Raw genomic sequence first — 16,942 nt, forward strand, 5'->3', positions numbered from 1 at the left:
CACTTTTGCAACTGTCTAGCAGAGGACATAGCAGAGAGCAATGACTGCATATATGAAAGGACAAAGCCCTTGATCACGTGACACCAGATGTTCATATGTGAAGAATCAATAGCGCCACAGAGTTTCTAAACCCAGAGGCACAACATCGAGAGACTTTCGGGAACGCTTGTGAAGCAGACCAAGCAAACCAGACCGGGGGTTTGAGAAGTAAATGACCCTATGAGAGAAGTGAGAAATTACTCCTTTTTTGTTAATTTTCTAAAAGTACAACCTACATTAAAGCCAATGTCTTAAGTAGTTTAACATGTTATTACTCCAACTTCGTGAAAGTGACAAACTGACACATTAATGTTTTTTTATCAAAAAAGAGGAGTGCCTTTGACAGCACGCACATCTGCAGTTCGGCGCGAGATGCCTACATATTGTAATCTAAAATGAAGACCAAAAAGCACTTTTTTTTTTAAATGAATTTTTACGATATTGCTAATTCGACTTTGTGGCTGTGGTAACTAGTGGAAAACCGTTAACCCCAATGATGACTGATAGGGGCGCTGTATTCAAATCAAATCAAATTTTATTGGTCACATACACATGTTTAGCAGATTTTATTGCAGGTGTAGCGAAATGCTTGTGTTTCTAGCTCCAACAGTGCAGTAATATCTAACAAGTGATATCTAACAATTGCAAACAAAAACAGTAGACAGTAAAAACAGTATTACAAAATGTAAAAACAATACTCTAGAGCTCGAGGGCCACTGTACATACTAGTGACAACTGCTAACCAGAATAGTATTGTCCTCACTAAAGGGCCTTTGAGAGGAAGCCACAGTATGTCCTCAAGGTGAAGAGGTGTTGAAGAGGCCCCCCAGGGGAGAAGTCTTCACAGGCGAACATGATTACGTCGCTTGGTTTTCGTGGTAACAGGAACTGCAAGAAGTCGGCCATCATGGAGCGGAAATCCAGGTGCTGCCACAGGTACGAGGCATGCTCCCCCTTCAACTCCTCCTGTAACACACACACACACACACACACACACACACACACACACACACACATCAGGTCATGTTGGAAACTTATGGGTTATTGTTTTGAAAGTAAGGGACTAGGCCAGGGTGACAGTAGGGGGTAATGGTTAGGGTGTAGAGAAATACTTAATGTCACCTTTCTGTTCAGGAAATTGGAGTGCATCCACAACTCCTAACACACCAGACGCATCTTCTCAAACACTGGCTTATCATCCCTCACCTCTGACACATACACCCAAACATGTAAATAGGGGAAGACTCCTAATTCTGTGTGTGATGTCCTCTTACCCATCAGGTAGGAAGTAGCAGTGCCAACACTGAGGGAGTTCTATTAACCTGAGCTGCCGTGCACCCAGCTATGGTCAGTGACGTGAACGGTAAAAAGCGGTGAGGGAAGAGCGCCCTTCTCAATTGGAACAGTAATCTGCGCCACTCAGTCATGTTGTTAACAAAGCAGCATGGTGCATCATTCAGAAACATACATCTATTTTATGTAAATATATGTTTGACTTTTCAAACTATTTTTCATTGGGAAGGCAGATAAATTGTTTTTATCAAAGCAATCAAAGAATTTTGAGCTGACTTCGCCGTCGGTCAGAGCTGGGCTGTTGGCTCACGCCCGGGATGCAGCCCGGTTTCAAATCAAATGCAAATCAAATGCAAATGAGTCCACTGTCCTCTCCACCCCAAACACCTCCAGTGTCTCCAGATTCATAAACTGGTAGGCTGTTTGGAATGAGAAACAGAAACAGTAAACACAGACTTAGAAAGTCCAACTTTCAGCCCCCCTCCCCACCATCAAGCAAACATCATTACATGACTAGTTAGTAGCCTATAAGTAAATAGCCTGCTAACCATTTACACACACTCTTTTTCAGAGTCACACAATAGCAAGTACAGTCATGTTAGCTAGTTATCTAGTAGGGTGATCACTAGTTTTTATTTTTTACCTTTATTTAACTAGGCAAGTCAGTTAAGAACAAATTCTTATTTTCAATGACGGCCTAGGAACAGTGGGTTAACTGCCTTGTTCAGGGGCAGAACAAGGCTCCCCAAATTCTATCAGCATATCGGTTGTGCTACCAGGGCGGCCAAACCCTAGACCACTGTTATTCTAACTTCCGCGATGCATATAAGGCCCTCCCCCGCCCCCCGTTTGGAAAAGCTGACCACGACTCCATTTTGTTGCTCCCAGCCTATAGACAGAAGCTAAAACAGGAAGCTCATGCCCTCAGGTCTGTTCAACGCTGGTCCGACCAATCAGATTCCACGCTTCAAGATTGCTTCGATCACGTGGACTGGGATATGTTCCGCATTGCTGCAAACAACAACATTGACGAATACGCTGACTCGGTGTACGAGTTCATTAACAAGTGCATCGGTGATGTCGTACCAACAGTGTCTATTAAAACATTCCCCAACCAGAAACCGTGGATTGATGGCAGCATTCACGCAAACCACTGCTTTTAATCAAGGCAAAGTGACCGGAAACATGACCGAATATAAACAGTATAGCTATTCCCTCCGCAAGGCAATCAAACAAGCTAAGCGTCAGTACAGAGACAAAGTGGAGTCGCAATTTAACGGCTCAGACTCGAGAGGTATGTGGCAGGGTCTACAGTCAATCACGGACTACAAAAGAAAAATCAGCCCCGTCGCGGATCACGATGCCCAGACTAAACAAGTTTTTTGCTTGCTTTGAGGACAATACAGTGCCACTAACACGGCCCGCTACCAAAACCTGCGGGCTCTCCTTCACTGCAGCCAACGTGAGTAAAACATTTAAACGTGTTAACCCTCGCAAGGCTGCAGGCCCAGACGGCATCCCCGGCCGCATCCTCAGAGCATGCGCAGTCCAGCTGGCTGGTGTGTTTACAGACACATTCAATCAATCCTTATCCCAGTCTGCTGTCCCCACATGCTTCAAGAGGGCCACCATTGTTCCTGTTCCCAAGAAAGCTAAGGTAACTGAGCTAAATGACTACCGCCCTGATGCACTCACTTCCGTCATAATGAAGTGCTTTGAGAGACTAGTCAAGGACCATATCACCTCCACCCTACCTGACACCCTAGACCCACTCCAATTTGCTTACCGACCCAATAGGTCCACAGACACGCAATCGCCATCACACTGCACACTGCCCTAACCCATCTGGACAAGAGGAATACCTATGTAAGAATGCTGTTCATCGATTACAGCTCAGCATTTAACACCATAGTACCCTCCAAACTCGTCATTAAGCTCGAGACCCTGGGTCTCGACCCCGCCCTGTGCAACTGGGTCCTGGACTTCCTGACGGGCCGCCCCCAGGTGGTGAGAGTAGGTAACAACATCTCCACCCCGCTGATCCTCAACACTGGGTCCCCACAAGGGTGCGTTCTCAGCCCTCTACTCCCTGTTCACCCACGACTGCGTGGCCATGCACGCCTCCAACTCAATCATCAAGTTTGCAGACGACACTACAGTGGTAGGCTTGATTACCAACAACGACGAGACGGCCTACAGGGAGGAGGTGAGGACCCCCCTGTTAAACAGCCATCACTAACATTGAGTGGCTGCTGCCAACATACCGACTCAACTCAAGCCACTTTAATAATGGGAAAATTTATGTTATCAATTTATCACTTGCCACTTTATATTATTTATATTAGATAATGTTTACATAACCTACATTATTCATCTCATATGTATATACTGTACGTCATACCATCTACTGCATCTTGCCATCTTGATGTAATTAGATGTATCACTAGCCACTTTAAACAATGCCACTTTATATAACGTTTTCTTAACTTACATTTCTCATCTCATATGTATATACTGTACTCTGTACCATCTATTACATCTTGCCTACGCCGTTCGGCCATCACTCATTTATATATTTGTATGTACATATTCGTATTCATTCCTTTACACTTGTGTGTATAAGGTAGTTGTTGTGGAATTGGTAGATTACTTGTTAGATATTACTGCATGGTCGGAACTAGAAGCACAAGCATTTCGCTACACTTGCATTAACACCTGCTAACCATGTGTATCTGACAAATAAATTTGATTTGGATTTGAACGACAGATTTGTACCTTGTCAGCTCGGGGATTCAATCTTGAAACTTTCCGGTTACTAGCCCAACGCTCTAACCACTAGGCTCCACTGCCGCACCACAGTTACCACAAAGTTATAAACCCTGCCTATATTCTACAATTTATCATATTAAAATCATATTTTAAACCTAACGTTAACCGTATGTCTAAACCTTACCTTAAATTAAGACCAAAAAGCTCATTTTTGTTTATATGCATTTTTTACGACAGACCATTTTGACTTTGTGGCTGTGCTATCTAGTGGAAACCGCTAGCTAGCTAGCATGAAATGCTAGCTAGAGAATTAAATTAACCTAGCGGCTGTGCACATAAATTAACATTAGCTGGCTAGATTGTCATTATCAAGACACTCAATTAGCTAGCTTGTCTAGCCACAAACAGTTATGATAATTCAGCCACGAAAACAAATTACGCTCACTTGAGACTGTGTGATATTAGATCACTAAGCGCAGGTACTGGACGAGAGTGCATGAGTGATTCCACTTTTCCATTCCTTCTCCGTGTGCATGTGAGCCAATCTCGTCCATGTAACAGCATGGATATAAAACGTTAATAACTTTGGCTGTGATTGATAAAAAAATAATAACCATCAAAGACAATTCATGGAAAAAATATATAGATATTTTTGGCACAAAGGTGATAACAAAAGTATCATTTTAGGAATTTTGTAAATGTAATTGTCTTTCTGGGCTTGGCATCAGTTAAACTGCAGTACCGCCACTCTCCTTACCGCTCAGCTAAAAACCGCCTCGCTCACAGGGAAAAAAAGCTCCCGCACCAAATTCGCTCCATTCATTAAAATCACAATTTAACTTAGGGATAGCCCCCTTTTTTTCAATATTCGCCTAAATGACATACCCAAATCTAACTGCCTGTAGCTCAGGCCCTGAAGCAAGGATTACGCATATTCTTGGTACCATTTGTGGAAGACAATCATGATACCAATAATTACGTCTAATACACCAGATGTATGTCCTTGAACCGATTATGTTAAAATCGCACACAGGATAATTGCTTATGTTGCTTATGGCAGCGTGCAGTACCCCGGTCGGCCTTCTACAAAATGAACTGTAAGAAGAAAATATGCATTTATTACCCAGATAAGACTGAGTATTATCTACATAAAATAGTAGACAGAAAAGCAACACTTTTCTCATTTGTTTGTTGGCTACCAGCAAAATAGCAATATGCAAACTGTGTGTTGAGTTCGGTAAGGTTGAATGTGTGCCTGCTTGCATGTATAGGTTACATGAACATACGAAAAGACTGGCTAGTAGAGCTGCAAATGTAGGACTATTATGTTATTAGGGAAATACTTATTGAAGAAATGTGTACTCTTTATCATGATCCATAGTTGTCAAGTGATTTAGTAAGCAATAGAGAAGAAATGACAGAGTATGAACAAAAAAAGCAGACATCCGTTTTCTTTACAATCAATGTTTTACATTGTATATCAAAAATATAATTTCACTCGTGATCTAGCCTGCCACGAGGCTCTACTGTAGCCTATACCAGGGACGAAGCTTTCACTGGGGAAGGGGGGACATGTCCCCCCCACATTATGAAATTGCATTTTTGACCCCCACGGTTTTATCATTGGAATGTGATACCAAACAAGGCAATGGTGTGCTTTAGGACCACGTGGACGCCTCCGAGCGGTCGGGTAGGCTGTTTGGAGTGTTTATCCGACTGGATAAAAAAATAATTGTTGTTGTCCCCCCCACTTCTAAAACCAAAGTTGTGCCCTTGGCCTATACTATACTTATTTCAACATAAGCATAGGCATAAAAAACAATATTGTTCCTTTTGTATGCAGGAATATGGCTTTTAGTTTCAACTCTTTTTTCATAGAGTAGTCTTCAATGAACATCTCTGCAAGGAATACTGAAGCAATTCATGCTTTTCTTAAGTCCTACAATGCACATTTTATGGTTATTTTATTGACCAAAGAATATCACAGTCATTTACATTTACGTCATTTAGCATCTAGCTCTTATCCAGAGCGACTTACAAATTGGTGCATTCACCTTATGATATCCAGTCAGGACAGCATATACATACAGTATAGAGACTAAACTCTATTTTTACAAAATACCATAGATTAAAGGTCAATCACTTTATCAATAATAGTCTCTGGAAAAATATATACATAATTTTATCGTAAAAAAAAAATATCCCAATCATTTTAGTTGCAAAACAGTCCACAACAATTGACATAGTCCACATCTTTAGTTCTTCCAGTGATAAAGATGGATTTGGTGTGAGAGTAACTTTGCATAGGCTACAAGAACTGCTCAATGTTACTATGCTCAATCCCACTGCTGGTTTTGGTGTTTCCATGGAGATCCTAACTGGATAAACAGTGGGGCAACATCTTCAGCAGGTAATGGAGACAGTCGTAGAGTATCTCTGGAGTACTTTGAGTAGCCATTGTGGAAGAGCAGGGGACTCTTGACTGAGAAGGAGACCGTCTTGTCCCACACGTCTGTGCTGGAGACCCCGTTGTGGCGTTGGCTCTTGAGCGCCGTGTAAAGTTTCTCCACCCTGTCAGTGCACTTTCTCTCTTTACCACTGTGGGAACAAAGAATGGAAACATATGTTAAATAACCCTAGAGTATATACCTCCCATAAGATTAATAGATAAACATCATCAGTTTAATATCCAGGTCCATTTAATGTGGTCTTTACCGGGTCTGTCGGTCCTTCATGCAGGGCTCTACAGTGCGACCGTTTTACTCACATATGCGCTTAAATATTTTGCTGTACGACCTGGAATTTAAATTTACAATTCTAGCTTCATTACCTCAAATATTTTTCATTGTGCTCCTAAATTTATTTGTGTGCGCCAATAGTTTTCAACTTAGGCGCACACGTGCTTCTTGTAAAAAAGGTCAGCGTAGAGCTCTATCATGTTGGATGTGCTGTGAGATCTTTGTGTTTTGCCTGCTTTGAAATGAGGATAACTCTGTGTATCTCGTGTGGCAATAAGAAGTGCATGAATTAATTAAATACAATGGCCCTGATCCAAATGAACAGGTTGGAGGTGCCCTTTAAAATGGTATTGCTAAAATTGAAATTAGTAATTCGTATTGACTATTTGATTTGGTGGTAATAGTATAATTAAGCAATAAGGCCCAAGGGGGTTTGGTATATGGCCAATTTACCATGGCTAAGGGCTGTTCTTATGCACAACGCGGAGTGCCTGGATACAGCCCTTAGCCGTGGTATATTGGCCATATATCACAACCCCCGATGTGCCTTTTTGCCATTATAAACTGGTTACCAACATAATTGGAGCAGTAAAAATAAATGTTTTGTCATACCCATTGTACCCTGTCAGCCTATCAGCATTCAGGGCTCGAAACACCCAGTTTCTAATATAAAATCGTACATTTTCATGTATTAGTCAAATAGTCATCATAATATCTAAGACTTTGAAGTTTGACTTTTTATTTTATTTCCTTCTCTTACTTTCTCACTCGTTCTATTTCATCTCCCTGTTTCTCACAGAGCAGGTCTCACATGGTCCATTGGGTGTGTCCTAAGTGTCCTATCTGTCCAGATGGTGTTCCTGTGAGATCCCTGTGAGAGCCTTGTTGACTGCACAGTGCATGGGCAGTAGGGAGGAGGGGGGCCCTGGTCACTCGAGCTTTGTTTGACGGGGCACACTTCCTTTGTGTGTTCGCCCCAGTGTCATTAACACTGAAGTGTGGGAAGCACAGGAGCACGGCGGCTCTCACGTTCCACTGGGGCAGGAAGGGGGAGCGTGTGACTGGGACACAGGCAGGGCAAGCAGGTGTGTGCTGTAGCAACGCTGGCAATCTATATCTACATGTGTTGGTTTACAAAACTCAATTATGGATATATACTGGGTTACAATGCAGACTATTCATGGCAGTTACAACTGTGCAATGTTTATAACACATAAATCTACTACCTGACAAATATACAGATCTCACCAAAGTCAAACTTAAAACTTAATGTTGCACAATCATCACCCCATTAGTACATCTTTACATGACATGGCACCAAAGATCCAAGGGTATGAACAGATCCTCATGGATATGAAGTTAGGCTATTGAAAGCAACCTGTTTGATTAAGCTAGTGGACACACAGTAGCCCCATGAGCTATTTGACTCACAGTCCTATCTCAGTCTCACACCCACGTGTGCCCTGTGCCAAAACACTTTGTGCTCACCCTTTATTCTGTGATCCTGGCAAGAGACGAGCACACTCCTTCCTCTGGGGTCACCACTTTCCCAGATCCACAACGCGGCGCCATGTCCGCCCCCTCCCCTCCCTCTCCCTGCCTGTTCCTCCATCCCACCCATCCCTCTCCCTCCCCATCCCTCCACCTGCTCCCTGGAGGCACACTCTTTGTCCCCTCAGCAATAAACACTTCATTGAGCATGTGGCAGCCCAGCATCTATCAATGCCCTTCCCAGCCCTCTCATTGGCTCCGGACTGTGAGAAACTCCAACAAGCCCAAGACCCACACATTCATATGGAGATTTAAGAGTATAAATAGGAGGGAGAACCAGAGGGAAGACAGCACATATCCAATTGGCTCTTTACTGAGACTTCAGCTCAACAGAACTACTACTGCTCTATCCATTGGCACCAACTATGATTAGACAGATGACTAACCCTAAGCAGCACCTCTCACTTACTAAGGTAAACAAATGCTTTTAAGTCTTTGAATACATAAATACATTTTGTTCTTAATCTATTGCTGTTGATACTAGTACAGGGCAGAACAAGTTGACTAAATTGTTCCTTGTTTTCTCTTTGTGCAGATAAGGAAGCCAGTGGTGGAGAAGATGCGTAGGGATCGCATCAACACCAGCATCGAGCAGCTCAAGTCCCTCTTGGGTCCCGAGTTCCTCCGCCAGCAGCCCGAATCCAAGCAGGAGAAGGCCGACATCTTGGAGATGACTGTCTATTTCCTGAGCCGCCAGCAGCAGGCAGGAAGTTCCTCCACTGCAGCAGCCAATGAGGGCTACTCTCGCTGTGTGCAGGACGCAGTCAGCTTCCTGTCTCAGTGTGAGGTTAAGACACAGTCCTACAGCTCGCTGCTGAGCCACTTCCAGAGCCTGCAGAAATCCAGCCAACACAGTCAGGCTCCCAGGTCCTTCTCCCCGCCGGGCTCCCCAGTCCACCAGGCCACCACCAAGGGTGTGATGAGCCCCGTCTCCCATCCACTCTGGAGGCCCTGGTAGAGCAATGCTTCAGACTTTTTCATGTCAGACAAACGGAATTGGACAGGCCAGTCTATATTATGACAGGCATGGACAGTGGTGTTCGGAGTGACGGAGGGCTAATTCTTTTGCATTTGGCAAGAGATGCTACGTCGATAGTCTTCATCCAGATGAAGCAAGGGCATATTTTGCCAGTATTCCTTTGAAAGGAAGGGTTCTATGAAATGATTCAGATTGGTTTGGATACATACTCTGTATATGAAAATGTACACTGAATTAACAGTGTTACTATTATGCATGTTCTTGTCTGAGAACGATAACTCTGAAAGTATTATGCTAATAACATACTTTTATTGTATGTCTAATCCATAATGGGTTGCGACAGTTTTTTTAGTGTCTGTGACACCTGTTTTTTGTTTTGCATTTAAAAAAAATAATATTTATAATGAATTGTCACAATGATACAATGTATCAATTTGGTGATGTATGAATATTATACTACAAATGGATCCAATGAATCTACTTTAAATGTACATCATGTCATGATTATGTAAAATGTGTTATTAATAATACAAATATTCAATGTTGAAGGAAAATGCTAAAATGTTCATTCTAACTTCGAAGAGACACCATTCATAAAGGGATTTTGTGTATTCAACACGAGATTGTGTAAGTTTGTTTGTTCCCCTTTATTGATTTCAATTACACTATTTGGAGCGACATGTCATAAAGCTTTTGAAAATAAATTAACCTCAATTGAAGTTTCTCTACATTTACATTTTTGGTTCTATTTTCTCTGTTATATTGACTCATATCTGCACAAAGTTCACCACCCACATCCATTCTGATAACATCAGTAGTATGGCTAACTTTTTCATCCGCAAATTTATAAAGACGACAATATACTATCTAGTAAGTATATTGATTGACTATATTCACAAACCTAAATCTAGATTGTGAGGAGCACCTATCCCACTGCCCAGAGATGTCAGATCGATATTGGTTCCTGGTTGACAAACCCAAACCTTGAAACCTATTGTTGATTTGCGGTTGGACAAAATCTGTGCCTAAAATAATGACTTTTTGTCAGAGGAATGCATGCCCATAACTATGAAGGGTTCCCATCAAGAACACCACATTACTGAGGACACCTGTCTAAATGTATATCCTATCTACGATATATGCCTATACTTCACTCATATAGAACATAACCTATTCTTTTTAACTGGTCCTGTCACACCAATTAATCACACTATGGATTAAGGGGTGTGATTAATATTGTATGATATATAGTATGTCCTGATCTTTAGCAGTAAATTTAGGATCATTGTAATAATGGAACAACAGTGCAGAGTAGTGGCAAAAAGTGAGTCACCAACTTGAACATCTATATAGTTCTTAAGAAGAGTAAACTTTGATGACCATAAACTTTAATATTTTAACTATTTTTGTCAAGTTTTTGTTCCAACCTCTTTGCTTACACACCAGATACAAATAATAAACTAATCATGGTTGTCATGACTAGCTGAGTCACATGTATTTCACTCCTCCCCCCCTCCCCTCCCCCCTCCCAGTGGCATGGCTGAAGTTTCTCAGGGTTAGTCCTGCAGATGGTCTGGTGGTGGCTATGGCCCCCTCTCTCCCTCCAACCAGAGATCAAACACCGTGGCTAATGTGATGTGTAACAAGACACACTTCTATTGTCACCTTATTGAGGCCAGTGAATAGACAGAGAGTGTGGGAAACAGCGGCTAGCACACTCCCAAAGGCAGAGGGCTGATGGGAACCTGCCTTGCTCCTCCACAGGCCTGGCAGTCCAGAGTGTATGGCAGGAATTGAGTCTGTGGGTGGGTCACTGTTCACACACACTTAAAGAGCCACGGACAAAGGCTAGCCAAAACTGTCTCGTCACCACACTGTCAATGTGGTCAACTCACGGCTAGCCCGAAAGGGAATGTCTAGCTAACAGGTAAATCATTTTTGTATAGATGAAGTTGACAAATTCCCATTTATGAGTAGCTCTAACTGCCTTCATGGAAAACGTTCAATGTTCATCCAGGCCAAAGTGGAAGAAAAAGACAGGGCAATCGTGTAGCTCTTTGTCGATGTGCAAGGCCCCATTAACTAGATTTTTTCCAGATGGCCTGTGACATAGGGTTTCTGTTTGTCATGTGACAAAGGATCAATTAACATTCCCAATGGTGCATTGGGGGAGCGGCCTGGCTTTTGTAGCTCATCTACCCCAGTGCTGGTGACTGGTGGGAAACTAGGGGGAGAGAGTTCTCCTCACAGCACCCACAGGCCAGGCCACACATCTGTGACCTTTGCGCTGCCTGAACCACAACCATGGCACAGTGCCAGTGACTGTGGCATTGTCCCCAGTCTCCCAACCCTGGCCCAGCAGCACATAGTCCATCAAAGATCATAGATAGATATTCTGGGATTTTTCTTGGGAAAGTAACCATTTAGCTTATTAATTACAGCGTTACACTGTAGTGTCTCTTCTTTGTATTCAATGCCATAATATTTACCTCCAGGAGATATAATAACTCTTCAGTCATAGGGCTACTTCCAGTTGGAAAAATAAACTGTTGCTGTGAGATAATGCATTCTTGAATGAACCTTTCCTGGGTGCAATAAATCCACGCGTGGGCATGAGTTGTCTTGAGCTTTCCCACACTCAACAGCCAATGAGAACAGATATACAGACAACAGATAACACAATGGTTCAATGACTCAACTGTCTGTCAGTGGGGAGACTGCTTGTCTGGACGGAGTGTGTGTGAGGGGAGTGTGTGAGGGGTTAGTGTGAGGACAGTGTGGTGTGTGTGTGGGCACACAACCTCCTCCCTCCGCATACCGCTGGATGTGTGAGAAAAGTCTGAAGTATACATAAGTGTGTGTGATCCCCACATTTCAACACAGCAACAGCATGTGTCTATGTGATTGTCTTCTGTATCAGACATTAGCATCATTTAGCATTAGTATCACTTCATAACAATACTAGCCTACTGGTTATTATGCCACTAACTTTAAAAAGTGTTGTAAACACTCTATTGCACTATTGGCTGCTTAAATAAAATGAATTGTATCCGAATTTTATGTCTTTTGTCGAAACTATACAACAATTAAACTCATTTTTGGTTAATTATAATGAATATTGCTTGGAGAAAGAAAACTAAAGATTAATTTTATTTGTGAATTCTATACTGGCTTGATTGTGTTAGATGAAAGGGTTCTCAGGACGTCAACTAGAACATTTAATGAACTGAAACTACTTAGATATTTTCTTTATGGTCTAATTTAGATATTTTCTTTATGGTCTAATTTAGATATTTTCTTTATGGTCTAATTTAGATATTTTCTTTATGGTCTAAATTAGATATTTTCTTTATGGTCTAAATTAGATATTTTCTTTATGGTCTAAATTAGTCTCTTTGAAGAGGGCTCTTCCCTTCAGAAGTGTGTCTCCGTTTCACTTGTTTTTACCTGTCATTATGTTGGAATGTTAATTGCATGTATAATGTATTAATGTATTATTAATCAATAGTTGCTGCTTATCTTGGGAAACATCCCTGTATTGCCTCTATTACCCCATTACCCATCAAGTTATTGATGTTTCTCCTATTGTTGCGATGGGCAGCCCTGTGGTCTCAGTAGTGTGGGAACCCCAGCTGGGCCTGGGCCACATGGCTTTGTCATGCTAATCCCTTGCTATATAAAGGGGGAGAGATCCCTCAGAGGGCCCAGACCACACTCTGTAGCCCAGGAAAAGTAGCCGACAGACCTGTCACTCTCTCACGCAGACATGGCTCCCTGCTTAACTAACTTCTCCTCTTTCCACCATCTGAAGTTCGCAGAAAAAGACATTAAGGTATGTATTAGGTTCAATCAATGTATGTGTGTGTATACAGTATAAAATGTGTATATTCATGTATATTGTGGCTTTTTGTAGTATTTGACTGAATTTCTTAGTGTCATATATTAGAACTGTCGACTAATCAAATGTTCTTCTCTGCCTCCTCAGATAAGGAAACCCATCGTGGAGAAGATGCGTCGAGATCGCATTAACGGCTGCATAGAGCAGCTCAAGCTCATCCTGGAGAAGGAGTTCCACAAAGAGGACCCCAATACCAAGCTGGAGAAAGCCGACATCCTGGAGATGACCGTGAGATTCCTGAGGCAGCAGCAGCAGCCACAGCCGGCTCCATCTCAGAGGGACTACAGCGAGGGTTACTCACAGTGCTGGAGGGAGTCTCTGCAGCTCCTGTCTGGAAGCCCCAAGAGAGACACCACCACCACCTCCGCTGGACCTCTTCAGGGGCTCCAACAGCAGCTCTCCTCCCAGGCCCAGAGATCCTGCAGCAGCCCGATAGTCTGCTCCACTTCCCCAGTCTCCTCCATCTTCCGTCCCACCGCCACGCTCCAGGACAAAGGAGTTAAAGGTCCAGTCTGGAGGCCCTGGTAGAGAGAGTTACTGGAGTCACTGTAAAACCTGAGGGAAACACTGGACTGTATGTCCCTCACTATGTAGGAAATATGCATTTCCAACCTCCTCCACTGTTGTGGGTTTACTGAGCTCGTATTGTCTCATCACATTGATGGCCAGATATGGTGGCACATTTGAAGTGAGGGTAGTCACTTTTTTGTGAAGATTGTTATTTCTCTTACTTGTTTTATCACATTAGCTTTTTTTTGTTTGTATTGAAGAATTTAGGTAATTATTGAGTTATGAAATTTTATTGTGAAATTTGAATTTATGGTGAAATTATTGCTTACTCCAGTGGAGTTCATGTGTTATGCTAGACGTGACAGTAACTACAATAGGCTACTGTATTTTCACCAGCAATTATTTGAGGATATTTCTCTTTTATTAATATGTTATGTTTTGGATGGATGTATCTTTTATAAAGGGACTAGTGTGTTGGTATACTTTGTAATAGCACTGTTGTTATTTTTCTGATAGTTTTAAGAGCTTCTTTAATGCAATATAAACTATGTATGACTTGTATGACAATAAAACTATAATAACAACCTGTCTTTTGTCCAGGATTGTTCTTTTTGACCAAATTGTAGTGGATCTTGCAGTCCACCAATTCTGTTCTAACCAGTTCATATGATCCTCCTCCATGAAATGTCTTCTCACATTTGATAAACAAATTCAGGAAAATCCACATATAACTTATGCAATAGTTTCCCTTTATAGGCATCTGTACGGGTTTAAATCAGCTGTCCCATCCTGCCACCGCAGATACCCAGTGAGAGGGCACACAGACAGACGGGCACTCACACCAACAGAAGGCAAGGCACCTCTCTATGGCCTGCCCATACAGAGTCTTCAGAAAGTATTCAGACCCCTTGACTTTTCCACAATTTGTTATGTTACAGCCTTATTCTAAAATGTATTAAATAAATAAAACATCTCAGCAATGTACACACAATACCCCATAATGACAAAGCAAAAACAGGTTTTTAAAAATGTTTGCAAATTTAAAACAGATAAAAAAGATATAAACCTTATTTACATAAGTATTCAGAGCCTTTGCTGTGAGACTCGAAATTGAGCTCAGGTGCATCCTGTTTCCATTGATCATCCTTGAGATGTTTCTACAACTTGATTGGAGTCTACCTGTGGTAAATTTAATTGATTGAACATGATTTGGAAAGGCAAACACCTGTCTATATAAGGTCCCACAGTTGACAGTGCGTCAGAGCAAAAACTAAGCCACTAAGCATGATGACTCCTTGCTGTCCCAAGGCCACCTGGCCATGCTGCTGCTCCAGTTTCAACTGTTCTGCCTGCGGCTACGGAACCCTGACCTGTTCACCGGACGTGCTTGTTGCACCCTCGACAATTACTATGATTATTATTATTTGACCATGCTGGTCATTTACGAACATTTTAACATCTTGACCATGTTCTGTTATAATATCCACCCGGCACAGCCAGAAGAGGACTGGCCACCCCTCATAGCCTGGTTCCTCTCTAGGTTTCTTCCTAGGTTTTTGGCCTTTCTCAGGAGTTTTTCCTAGGGAGTTTTTCCCAGCCACAGTGCTTCTTTCACATGCATTGCTTGCTGTTTGGGGTTTTAGACTGGGTTTCTGTACAGCACTTTGAGATTTCAGCTGATGTACAAAGAGCTATATAAATACATTTGATTTGATTTGATTTGATTTGATGAGGTAGAAGAATTGTCCGTAGAGCTCTGAGACAGGATTGTGTCGAGGCACAGATCTTGGGAAGGGTACCGAAACATGTCTGCAACATTGAAGGTCCCCAAGAACGCAGTGGCCTCCATCATTCTTATATGGAAGAAATTTGGAACCACCAAGACTCTTCCTAGAGCTGGCCGCCCAGCCAAACTGAGCAATCCGGGGAGAAGGGTGTTGGTCAGGGAGGTGACCAAGAACCCAATGGTCACTCTCACAGAGCTCTAGAGTTCCTCTGTGGAGATGGGAGAACCTTCCAGAAGGACAACCATCTCTGCAGCACTCCACCAATCAGGCCTTTATGGTAGACTGGCCAGACGGACACCACTCCTCTGTAAAAGGCACATAACATCCCGCTTGGAGTTTGCCAAAAGGCACCAAGATTCTCTGGTCTGATGAAACCAAGATTGAACTCTTTGGCCTGAATGCCATGTGTCACGTCTGGAGGAAAGCTGGCACCATCCCTACGGTGAAGCATGGTGTTGGCAACATGCTGTGGGGATGTTTTTCAGCAGCAGGCACTGGAAGACTAGTCAGGATCGAGGCAAAGATGAACGGAGCGAAGTACAGAGAGATCTTTAATGAAAACCTGCTCCAGAGTGCTCAGGAGTTCAGACTGGGGTGGAGGTTCACCTTCCAACAGGACAACGATCCTAAGCACACAGCCAAGAGTGGCTTCGGGACAAGTCTCTGAATATCCTTGAGTGGCCCAACCAGAGCCAGGACTTGAACCCGATCGAACATCCCTGGAGAGCCCTGAAAATAGCTGTGCACCAGCGATCCCCATCCAACCTAACAAAGCTTGAGAGGATCTGCAGAGAAGAATGGGAGAAACTCCCCAAATACAGGTGTGCCAAGTAGTGTCATACCCAAGAAGACTCGAGGCTGTAATCACTGCCATATGGTCTGAATACTTGTGTAAATGTGATATTTCAGTTTTTTATTTATAAAAAAACAATTTTTGCTTTGTCATTATAGGATATTGTGTGTAGATTGATTAGGAAAAAATCTATTTAATACATTTTTGAATAAGGCTGTAACATAACAAAATGTGGAAGAAGTCAATGGGTCTGAATACTTTCCGAAGGCACTGTATAACCACTTTCTATTTTTCTAAAGAGAGGTCAGACATATGCCACACAGACACTGAAGAAAGATGACCAAACCAGCTGCATCTAAAGAAGGTTAGTTTTGGTTTTAAAATGACAATAATTTTGAAATATATAATAATTTGAGTCTTTTGACCAGGATTGTTATTTTTGAGCAATTTGGAGTGGATCTTGCTGTCCATCAATTCTATTCTAACCAGTTCATATGACCCCCTTCCACGAAATGTCTTGTCAATTTTGATGAACAAATTCTGGAAAATTCACATATAACTTTAGCAATAGTTTCCCCCTAAGAG

General features: G+C 42.3%; 2 protein-coding genes and 1 long non-coding RNA gene across 3 annotated transcripts; all 3 read left to right on the forward strand.

Annotated features, from left to right (window-relative positions):
• Positions 1-35: 35 nt before the first annotated feature.
• On the forward strand, positions 36-2,021 carry LOC115168280 (uncharacterized). The gene is made up of 3 exons (XR_003870646.1): positions 36-228; positions 808-975; positions 1,321-2,021. It is a non-coding gene; the product is annotated as an uncharacterized LOC115168280 (long non-coding RNA).
• A 5,496-nt stretch (positions 2,022-7,517) lies between these two features.
• On the forward strand, positions 7,518-10,095 carry LOC115168279 (transcription factor HES-5). Its single transcript, XM_029723408.1, has 2 exons — positions 7,518-8,803; positions 8,926-10,095. Exons 1-2 carry the CDS (start codon positions 8,756-8,758, stop codon positions 9,346-9,348), a joined length of 471 nt encoding a protein of 156 aa, XP_029579268.1. The 5' UTR covers positions 7,518-8,755; the 3' UTR covers positions 9,349-10,095.
• A 2,946-nt stretch (positions 10,096-13,041) lies between these two features.
• Positions 13,042-14,339, forward strand: LOC115168278 (transcription factor HES-5-like). Its single transcript, XM_029723407.1, has 2 exons — positions 13,042-13,201; positions 13,355-14,339. The coding sequence occupies exons 1-2, from the start codon at positions 13,136-13,138 to the stop codon at positions 13,793-13,795; spliced, it is 507 nt and encodes a 168-aa protein (XP_029579267.1). The 5' UTR covers positions 13,042-13,135; the 3' UTR covers positions 13,796-14,339.
• Positions 14,340-16,942: the final 2,603 nt, after the last annotated feature.

The sequence above is a fragment of the Salmo trutta genome, chromosome 30 (assembly GCF_901001165.1).
Source record: "Salmo trutta chromosome 30, fSalTru1.1, whole genome shotgun sequence".
Lineage (NCBI taxonomy): Eukaryota > Metazoa > Chordata > Actinopteri > Salmoniformes > Salmonidae > Salmo > Salmo trutta.